The sequence below is a fragment of the Mustelus asterias genome, chromosome 6, assembly GCF_964213995.1.
Source record: "Mustelus asterias chromosome 6, sMusAst1.hap1.1, whole genome shotgun sequence".
Classification (NCBI taxonomy): domain Eukaryota; kingdom Metazoa; phylum Chordata; class Chondrichthyes; order Carcharhiniformes; family Triakidae; genus Mustelus; species Mustelus asterias.
In genome coordinates this window covers 17,529,308-17,540,519 of record NC_135806.1, presented here as the reverse complement: position 1 = coordinate 17,540,519, position 11,212 = coordinate 17,529,308, and the positions used below count along the sequence as shown (strand labels likewise).

At 43.2% G+C, this 11,212-nt stretch overlaps 1 protein-coding gene across 2 annotated transcripts in view; it reads right to left on the bottom strand.

The window, feature by feature from the left end:
* Positions 1 to 11,212, bottom strand: part of ric1 (RIC1 homolog, RAB6A GEF complex partner 1) — a 140,497-nt gene that overhangs the window by 6,279 nt on the left and 123,006 nt on the right. For both annotated transcript variants that reach the window (XM_078214092.1, XM_078214093.1), the window contains 3 exons: positions 9,790 to 9,978; positions 3,296 to 3,473; positions 1,516 to 1,704 (listed from right to left, as the gene is read on the bottom strand). In XM_078214092.1, coding sequence (XP_078070218.1) covers positions 1,516 to 1,704; positions 3,296 to 3,473; positions 9,790 to 9,978 — 556 coding nt within the window. The remainder of the gene's footprint in view (positions 1 to 1,515; positions 1,705 to 3,295; positions 3,474 to 9,789; positions 9,979 to 11,212) is intronic.

Sequence of the window (11,212 nt, the reverse complement as noted above, 5' to 3'; positions counted from 1 at the left end):
GCCTTTAATTTTAAAATGTGGATTTCTGTATAATTTCTGGCACAGTTAGAAAAGTAGGCATTTTTCTAACATTCCTAATGCAAAGCTACATTAAATCAGATGGAAGCAAACAGGCTCATCATATTTCATAATGCAATTGCTAATGACCGATTTGATTTGGAAGATGCAGTAAGTGATATATTTTGATTGCTATGGTGCACGTTTTAGACAATCATATAGAATGATACAACACAAAAGGCCCATGATTCAGTCCATCATTCCTATGGTTTGGTAGAGCTTTCTAAATAGTTTCACTCTTCTGACTCACTCACTCCTTCACTTCCCTTCAGCCCGACAAACACTGTTCCTTAAAGTATTTATATAATTCCTTTTAAAAATTCTACTTGCATCACCTTTCCAGGCAGTTCACTGTAGATCGTAATAATTTGCTGAGTAAAAATCATTCCTTTTGGGAAAGAAACAACCATTGCAAATGTGGGCCTAACGTACGAAAATAAGAAAAAGTGTTAGGATTTTCTGTCAGTTTGCTCTGCCACTCGATAAGACGATGGCCGATCTGATTGTGACCTGAACTCCCATTTCCTGCCTGTCCTCCTAGCCCATGGCTCTTCTGTAGAGTAAAAATCTGAATATATTCATGGCTGAGTTAAGACAATGACCCAGCCTCCTCTCTGGGGCAGAGAATTCCAAAGATTTAAATACCTTCAGTTGAAATCCCTCTTCACTTCCATCTTAAATGGGAGACTCATTCCTCCTGGTTCTAGATGATCCTATGTGGGGGAAACATCCTTTCAGCATCTACCCGGTCAAGCCCCCTCAAAATCTTATACGTTTCATTAAGAAGGGCAGCACAGTGGTTAGCACTGCTGCCTCACAGCGCCAGGGACCCGGGTTCAATTCTGACCTCGGGTGACTGAGTGGAGTTTGCACATTATCCCTGGTCTGTGTGGGTTTCTTCCGGGTGGCCCAGTTTCCTCCCAAAGTCCAAAGATGTACCGGTTAGGTTGATTGCTAAATTACCCCTTATGTCAGGGAGTTTAGGGAGGTAAACGTGTGGAGTTATAGGGATAGAGCCTGGGTGGGATTGTGGTCAGTGCAGGCTCGATGGGTCGAATGGCTTCTTTCGCCACTGTAGGGATTCTACCTCTCATTGTTCTAAATACCAATGGGTATAGCCCAACTTGGTCAACCTTTCCTCATAAGACAACCTCTTGACCTGAGGAATCAATCAAGCAAACCTTTTCTGAACAGCCTCCAATGCAAACCCATTAACACTGTACACAGTATTCTAGGTGTGGTCTCATCATTGCCCTGTGCTGTTGTAGAAAGGCTTCCTTATCTGATTAATATCACTTACATCTGGCCAAACTAAACAAGTTGTATTTGAATTCATGAAAAAATTAACTCTGGTGTACTAAAGTAAAAATAATAGAAGCAAAAAGCATCATTTAAAATCATCTCATCCTTAAATGCAGTTATGAACTGGTTGTGCCAATTTTACAGTACTTCACGTACCAGTCTGCTGAAGCCCATCCATCCACAGCTAGCATCCCGTCTTTTATACCCTGCAAAATATCCATGGGAATCTCGGAGTGTTGGATTGAACTGATGATCTGGCATATCACTGCAGAATCTCGGAGAATGAGTGCTATAATTATGCACCACTCCAAACAGCCCGCTTCCATAAAAATGTGCATCAGATACCTGAAGGAACAGAACAGTCCAGTCAGAGAGGGGACTGCAGAAAGTCAGCCTTCAAAACTCCTAACCTTAGGATTTCCAACAACAACCTTCAAGTTAAGCCAATTATTCTGGAATACATATTTAACATTTTAGCTGAAAATGCAATCTTTAAGACAGAAATCTATAATTAAAGAATATTAAATAACCACAGTCACTAAAGTAATTTTATTCTTCCTTTTAGGCCCTCCTTGAGTGGCAAGCTGGGATCCACTCCTGAAACTCCGCAAGGCCATTCTTGATTTAGGTGAGAAAACTGTGTGGCATTCTCAAACCTTTAATTTACAATGTACCTCCGTGCAAAAGGCAATTTTTTGAGACCAATGTTTTAGGCAAAATATCAAGGGGACAACTTTTACACAGATCGTGTTTTTGAGGGGCTAATTTTTAAACTTAAAGCTCCCCCGCCCCCAACCATGGCTTGCAAAATAATCCACAAGGTAACGGAGGAAGGAGCGCTCACACCAAGTGTTTATGGCGCCTGTCTCTCTCTCTCTGTTTTATGAAGCACCCCCTCCTGCACCCCTGGAGAAGAGGCGTCAATATCAGATGCACCTGTGGTTTCAATGCTACTTGGATACCAGAGAAGAGAAGGGAAGGGCCAAGCTCTTAGAAAATGTCACACTGATGGCCCCCAGTCATTGGTGCAGAGGGGTGGGGGGTTCTGGACTGAGTCGGCATTCACAAGGGCTCAGTAGGCAAGGCCCAAGCCTTTCCTCCCAGTAAGGTGATGGATGCGGACCCAAGGCTTGGACATTCATTTATTTAGTGGTCATTTTGGAAGTTGGTCCCTGCATCCTACTTCCATGAGTGCTGTTTAATTCTCTCTGATCCGTCAGTTTCTCCCTCTAAAAATCAAAATTGATCAGCATTCTTACCGGTTTTAATTAAAAAGTAGGAAATACAGTGAGTAGAACTTTTTAATGAACAATAAATTGGGTTTAGAACAGAATACGGAGAATACCTAAAGTGCAAAAGGAGGCCATTTGGCCCATCAAGCCTGCACCGACAACAATCCCACCCAGGCCCAATCCCCACATATTTCCCCTCTAATCCCAACACCAAGGAGCAATTTAGCATGGCCAATCAACCTAACCCACACATCTTTGGACTGTGGGAAGAAACCGACCCAGACACAGGGAGAATGTGCAAACTCCACACAGTCACACAAGCCGGGAATCGAACCTGGGTTCCTGGCTCTGAGAGGCAGCAGTGCTAACCACTGTGCCACTGTGCCGCCCATTCCTAATGCGATTGTCGAGATTATTTTGATTGAACTTTTGGGCTCTGATATTTAAGGTTGACTTTTACATGAGAACCTTATATACAGAAATACTGGCTCTTTACCTGTCACACTCTACTCCTGAAGGGACACAAATTAGGAACCTGGCGTATGAGGAATTCAAAAGCTCAATTGCATGTCTCACTGAGATTGCCGTGTCTGACATAAAACTGAGCCTGCCATCTTAGGTGCCTGTTTTCACAAGTTTTAGAAATGCTCTTGCAGTTGATGGATTTGGACTTGGAAAGAAAATTCTGTTGGCAAATTATTTACCTTAACTGAACCTGTGAGTTGCGAGGGCCTTTATTGGCCAGTTCCATTGATATATATTCTAGCTCTGACTGTGTAAGACTGAGTGCGGAAAAACCTTCATCGACCATAGTCCAGTCACCATCCACCATAGAACTGGTTTCTGTCAGATCAGTAGCTGACCCAATACTGCATTCATCACCTAAAAATAAAAATACTGACATCAAGGAAGTTCGAGCACTTACAATTTTGAGACTATTTCCTACATCTGCAGAATTTCAGTTAAGAAATGTGCATGACAGAGAAATACAAAGCCCTCTTGTTCTCGTAACTGCACAGGTACAGCACGAGAAGATCTATTCTTAAACAAATCAGAAACAAAATCATTGGGCAAGCTGGCATTGCAACAAGGAACCTAAACTTCTGCAGAGTGGTAATCTGAATTGGTGTGCGTCTATACAATAGTTACCCAGAAGTTATGGCCCAATGGAAATTTGAAATATGTGCAGGAGCACTTTGCTTCCATGAACACCCAAGATAAGACTCCCATTATGAAGTACAATTATTTGCGGTCACCCCCAAACAGTTAATGAAATTTAAAGTCAACTCCACAGCATTGTCTAGAATGATCAAGTTTCACAAATTTCCCTAAAATAGTAGTGGTTGCTGTTCTTGAGAAAAAGAAAATGGACAGTTTTTGGCACCTAGCAATAAAAAACATACCTCTTTAATGGAAACCTGAACTCAGTGTCTTTAGTATCATAAAGCTGCTTTATAAGGGTAAAAGAAAAAAGTGCCAAAGGAGGGCCGATTAAGCTTCTGGCCAAAGAGGCGGGTTTAGGGAAAGTGGAAGAGATTTCTAGAGAGCAACAATGAGGCTAAAGCACGGGAAACCAGGCAAAATACTAGAGACAGAGTCAGGGAGAGAGTTTGGCTGGTATAGAGCTAGAGGTTAAACAGGACAGAAAGAGAGAAGGCAACAGAGAAACCTAAACACACGGATCTCAAACAATGATGAGATGGAGTACAGGAAAGAGATAGAGAATCTGGTGAATTGGTGCACTGACAATAATCTCTCCCTCATTGTCAATAAAACGAAAGAGTCATTGACTTCAGGAAGTGTAGTGGAGGACATGCCCCTGTCCACATCAATGGGGATGAAGTGGAAATGGTTGAGAGCTTCAAGTTTTGAGGTGTCCAGATCACCAACAACCTGTCCTGGTCCCTCCACGCTGTCGCCATAGTTAAGAAAGCCCACTAACGCCTCTAAGGCAATTTGGCATGTCTGCTACGACTCTCATCAGCTTTTACAGATGCGCCATAGAAAGCATTCTTTCTGGTTGTATCACAGCTTGGTATGGCTCCTGCTCTTTCTAAGGCTGCAAGAAACTACAAAGGGTCATGAACGAAGTCCAGTCCATCACGCAAACCAGCCTCCCATCCACTGACTCCGTCTACACTTCCCACTCCACGGAAAAGCAGCCAGCATAATTAAAGGACTCCACGCACCCTGGGCATACTCTGTTTCACCTTCTTCCATCTGGAAAATGAGACAAAAGTTTGTGGTCACGTACCAACCGACTCAAGAACAGCTGCTTCCTTGCTGCTATTGGAATTTTGAATGGACCTACCTCATTAAGTTGATCTTTCCCTACACCCTAAGCTATGACTGTAACACTACATTCTGCACCCTCTTCTTTCATTCTCCATTAACGGCATAATGCGCAAGAAACAATACTTTTCACCGTATACTAATACATGGGACAATAATAAATCAAATCAAAAATCAAACATTTTAAGTGTGAATGGCTATAAATTGAGAGGGGGGAATGTGCCGAGAGACCTGGTTGTTCTCAGATGCCAGTTGCTGAAGGTAAGCATGCAAGTGCAGCAGGCGGTAAATGAAGGCAAATGGTATGTCGGTCTTCATAGTGAGGGGATTCGAGTACAGGAGCAGGGATGCCTTGCTGTAATTATGTGGAGATGCCGGCGTTGGACTGGGGTAAACACAGTAAGAAGTCTCACAACACCAGGTTAAAGTCCAACAGGTTTATTTGGTAGCAAAAGCCACTAGCTTTCGGAGTGCTGCTCCTTCGTCAGGTGAGTGGGAGTTCTGTTCACAAACAGGGCAGAGAAAGACACAAACTCAATTTACAAAATAATGGTTGGAATGCGAGTCTTTACAGGTAATTAAGTATTTCACGGGCATTCGGCCTCTGATCTTCGGGTAAGCATTCTCCAAGGCGGCCTTCACGACACACGACAGCGCAGAGTCGCTGAGCAGAGACTGATAGCCAAGTTCCGCACACATGAGGACGGCCTCAACCGGGATCTTGGGTTCATGTCACACTATCTGTAACTCCCACGACTTGCCTGGGCTTGCAAAATCTCGCTAACTGTCCTGGCTGGAGACAATACACATCTCTTTAATCTGTGCTTAACGCTCTCTCCACTCACATTGTCTGTACCTTTAAGACTTGATTACCTGTAAAGACTCGCATTCCAACCATTATTTTGTAAATTGAGTTTGTGTCTTTATATGCCCTGTTTGTGAACAGAACTCCCACTCACCTGACGAAGGAGCAGCGAGCGCTCCGAAAGCGAGTGGCTTTTGCTACCAAATAAACCTGTTGGCCTTTAACCTGGTGTTGCAAGACTTCTTACCTTGCTGTAATTATACAGGGCCTTGGTGGGGCCACACCTGGAATGTTGTGTGCAGTTTTGGTCTCCTTATCTGATGAAGGATGTTCTTGCTATAGAGGGAGTGCAGTGAAAGTTTATCAGACATGGCAGGACTGACGTACGAGAAGAGATTGAGTCGGTTAGGATTATATTTGCTGGAGTTCAGAAGAATAAGGGGGTTCTCATAGAAACCTATAAAATTCTAAAAGGACTAGACAGGGAAGATGCAGGAAGCATGTTCCTGATGGTGGGGGTGTCGAGAACCAGTCTGAGGACATGGGTAAACCATTGAGAACTAAGATGAGGCAAAATTTCTTCACGTAGAGAGTGGTGAGCCTGTATAATTCATTACCACAGAAAGAAACTGAGGCCAAAATATTGTGTTTTCGAGGAGGAGTCAGATAAAGCTCTTGGGAAGAAAGGGATCAAAGGATATTGGGGGGGGGGGGGGGGGGGGGGTGCTGTTTCAATCACACTTCCTTGCTGCTCTCTCAGAATTGAGTATACAGGTGATTTTCTCTGGGTCCAGGCAGCATTGCTTGGTTGCAAGCCATGACAGCCAGGGCTATGGGCACATGCAACCCTTGCATCCAAAGAAACATTTATCCTGCACTGCCAGCAATACTGAGAAGCCATTTCAGTAGACACCTGCCCAAAGTGAGAGTGTGCCAGAAAACTTGAGTGTGACAGAATGGAACCAAGTGAGGGCAGTTCCACTAAGCTAGACAGAGGGAAGAATATATTCACCTCAGCTATGTTTTCTCAAAAGAATTTGCTTGGGCATGACTGGCAAGAATCATCATTGCATTTCAAACCTATCGCATCTTCAAGGCACTGAAACCATCTGGCGGCATTTGGCATGTATATATGTTGGTGTTCCTGGTCATTTTGCAAGACTCTCACTCGCAGAATTGTGTTTAAAAAGACAGAAGCTACAAATGATTTTAATCAGCTGTATCCTCTTTGCTTTGAGTATTTATTCATTTAGTGAGCAGTGAACGAGAATCACTGTACTCAGCTGAAGCCGAAACATGGCATAGTGGAAAACTCAGTCCACGGAGTTGAAGGGAAGGTTGGTGAGGACAGTATCTGGATAACTGATGCTCGAGGTTCAAGAAAATACATGGAAGTAAAAAAAAAAACTAAACTTGTAAGAACAATATTCAGATGTAAAAACTCATTTCTGAAGACAGAATGATTGATGCACGAGGAACAGAACAAAATGATATTGACCTGTAAGGGGACCATCAGTGGGTGGAACAAAAGGAACACATTGTCGTGGATGGAAATCTTTCATCTCTAATAACTAGTAGAGTTGACCAAGGAGAACAAGTGGATGTGGTTTTAGACTTTCAAAAGGCTTTCGACCAGGAATCTCATAGGCTATGTACAGCTAAAGCACATGGAATTGCAGGTGATGTTTTGAGATGGATAGAAAGCTGGTTAGCAGATAGGAAGCAAACAGTTGGCATAAATAGACTGTTTTCTGATTGGTTTCATAGGGATCCGTGCTAGGACCCTAACTGCTGACATTATATATGAATGATTTGGAACTGAATGTATTATCTCCAAATTTGCAGATGATACAAAGTTGGGAGGGAGGGTGAGCTGTGCGGAGGATGCAGAGATGCTTCAGCATGATTTGGATAGGCTGAGTGTGTGGGCATTTGCATAGCAGATACAATATCATGTGGATAAATGTGAGGTTATCCACTTTGGTAGCAATAATAGGAAGACAGATTATAACTTGAAGGGGTGTAAATTGAGAGGGGTGGATACTCAGCAAGAGCTTGGTGTCCTCGTGCATCAGTCACTGAAAGTAAGTACGCAGGTACAGCAGGCAATAAAAAAGGCCTTCAGAGCGAGAGGATTTGGGTATAGGAATTGGGATTTTTACTGCAATTGTATAGGGCATTGGTGAGGCCACACCTGCAGTATTGTGTACAGTTTACCTGGGGAAGGATATCAGGTCTGTCCTAGGAGGATAGACTAAGTCGGTTATAGGATTATATTCATTGGAGTTTAGAAGAGTGAGGGGGGATCTCATAGCAACTTATAAAATTCTAACAGGGTTAGACAGGGTAGATTCAGAAAACATGTTCCCGATGGTGGGGGAGCCCAGAACTAAGGGTTATAGTGAGAGGATAAGGGGTAAGCCTTTTAGAACTGAGGTGAGGAGAAATTTCTTCACCCAGAGGGTGGTGAATGTGTGGAATTCACTACCACAGAAGTGGCTGAGGCCAAAACGTTGTCTGATTTCAAGAATAAATTATATATAGCTCGTGGGGCTAAAGGGATCAAGGGATATGGGGGGAGAGGAAGGAAGGGGGGGGGGGGGGGGGGGGGGGGGGAGAAGGAAATCAGGATATTGAATTTGATGATCAGACATGATCAAAATGACTGGCAGAGCAGGCTCGAAGGGCCAAATGGCCTGCACCTGCTTCTAGTTTCTATGTTACTATCTCATAGGACTACGCGGCTTCTAGACCCAGATGTGCTGCACAAAGATAACCAATGAAAGCACATCATTGTTCTGACTAAGCGTCGAATGGAATTTTGAAACCATGTCTACAATTGTGTGGCTCTGTGCACTCCCAGCCAGTTCAACCTTTCTTCAATGTCACAGAGTATGAAAGAAAATAAACATCCGTTTCAGTTTACAGCAGAGTAAATCATGAGATCATGAGGTGGGGGAGAGAGAGAGGTAGGAAAACACACCAATACGCTGTGCCACAAATTCGGGTACCACGCCACCCACTCTCCAAACTTTGCCACATCAGATAGTTTAGTGAAATAGCAGTGCTTGTGCTCCGACTCTATAGTGCTGGGGCAAGTTGCTCGGAAGAAAGAAAAGTGTGAGTGTGTATGGAAGTGCGGGGAGGGTGGGGGGGGGGGGGGGGGAAGAGGGGTGTTGTGTTGGTAGCTGGTGATGAGGAAAGAGAAAAATCTAAGCAGCCTTTACAAGCAGCCTGGGAGCATGTGTGTATTAAGCCTGTTATTGAGGAAGACATACAGATACAGGAGAAACAGAGGACTTAACACCTCAAAAATACTCCCCATAAAACCTGTACCACTAACGCCAATTAGTGCTAATAATTCACAGGGCCAATATTAGCAGAAGCACTGTTGAGGCAATAAAGTTATATTCACTGCAATGTTATTTCATCGGAGTACATGGAAAAAACAAAACTTGTATTTATATCATCTCATTGTCCTCAGTGTTTTGAGAGTTGCAAGGTGCACACTTACCAGAGGCGATGCCGGTCTCCAAAATACAACTCCCATGTTACAAGTGCATACTTATCCTATGAATATTTAGCATACAAAATAAAAGCAGAAAAAGTTTGAAGTGATTAGTCTGGTAGCATTGTGGAGTGAGAGTGTTAATGTTTCAGGTTCTAATGAAAGGCCTTCAACCTGAAACCTTGACTCTGTTTCTCATGCCACAAATTCTACCTCTGCTGCCGAGCACTTCTATCATGCTCCGATTTATTTCCAAGCTCCACCATCCATATTGCTTTGCTCCTGAATCAGGCTCTTCGTATAGTTCCCTCTGCCACATTGCCCTTTTGGACAGCAAAGTGAGCTCATAACTTTATAGCTGAATTTCTTGCCCTACCCATACGCCGATATTATTACAAGTCCTTGGTGTTGATTTTATTTTTGTCCATGGTTCAAGTGTACTTTGATTTGCTATAGATTATTCTGCTTTCAGTAACAAATGACATCATGAATTGCAAGTAGGACAACATTAAGTCCAAACATATGTTATGAGGGCTGTGATTTAATGAATACTTAATTAACATTTTTATAATAGTAACGAAACAAATGCTTACCTTTAGAAAGTAAAGGTGACAGAATTGCATCTTGTGTCTGAGGTCCTTGCAATGAGCCAGAATCCATCTGTGTGGGTGCAGTGTTGAGGCTAAGGCAAATGTGGCTACCACGTGTATTTATGACTCCACTCTCCAAATCATTGCTTACAAAAGTCTCAGTTGACTGCGATTTAAGAAACTGGTCTCCAACTGCAGAAAAATAAAACAACGATGTTAGTAGCACCCACCAGTTCATTGTCATAAAAAAATAATTTTAAATAGGTTCATTGCTGTATCTATTTCTCCTTTGATACCGGTTATGGATTGTAACCCTAGTGTAATTCACAATTGCCCATTACTCAATGTCACAATGGAAGGCCTTGTCAATGTCACCTAAATTCAGTGAAAAATCTTCAAAGCAAATTTGTACTACTTACTTCTAACACTCCAAGATATCCTAACCAAAGAACCAGTCCACAATGATGAGTTGCTGTCTCAGACTGAGTGTGACACTGGACAATTATTCTGCAACCAGGGATGAGCAATAACTGAGTGGCTTAGAATCTGAGTTATGGGTGGCACAGATGGGCAGCATGGTGGCACAGTGATTAACACTGCTGCCTCACAGTGCCAGAGACCGGGTTCAATTCCAGCCTCGGGTCACTGTCTGTGTGGAGTTTGCACATTCTCCCCGTTGGTTTCCTCCGGGTGCTCTGGTTTCCTCCCACAGTCCAAAGTGTGTGGGTTAGGTTGATTGGCCATGCTAAATTCCCCCTTGGTGTCAGGGGGGTTAGCAGGGTAAATATGTGGGGTTATGGGAATATGGCTTGGGTGGGATTGCGTGGTCAGTGCAGATTTGATGGGCTGAATGGCCTCCTTCTGCACTGTAGGGATTCTATCACACACCAGTGCCACCTCTATCAAAGAGCTATCTAATTAGTTTTACATGCCTTTTCCTAATAATCGTTAGGGAAATAAGATTAATCATGTATTGTGACCAGAATTACATGGAGGTCAAAATGGATAAAGCATCAGTGAAACAATTAGGTTTTTAATGGAAATTAGGCAGTTTTCAGAGTCAATCTTCCGAGCACCATTCAATAAGTTACCAGCTGTGATTAGAACGCTGAACCTCCAAGTTGCAAGTCACACTACCGGAAGGATGTTGATGCATTGGAAACGGTGCAGAAGAGATTTACCAGGGTGTTGTCTGGTTTGGAGGATATGGACTATGAAGAAAGGTTGAACAAACGTGCATTGCTTTCATTGAAGAATCGGAGGATGAGAGGGGGCCTGATAGAGGTTTACAAGATTATGACAGGCTTGGATAGAGTGGATGATTAGAGTCTTTGATCTAGGTCGAAGGGTCAATTACTCAGGGGCATAGGTTGAGAGTGAGAGGGGTAAAGAGATGTAAGGGCCAAGTTTTTCTCTCGGAGGGTGG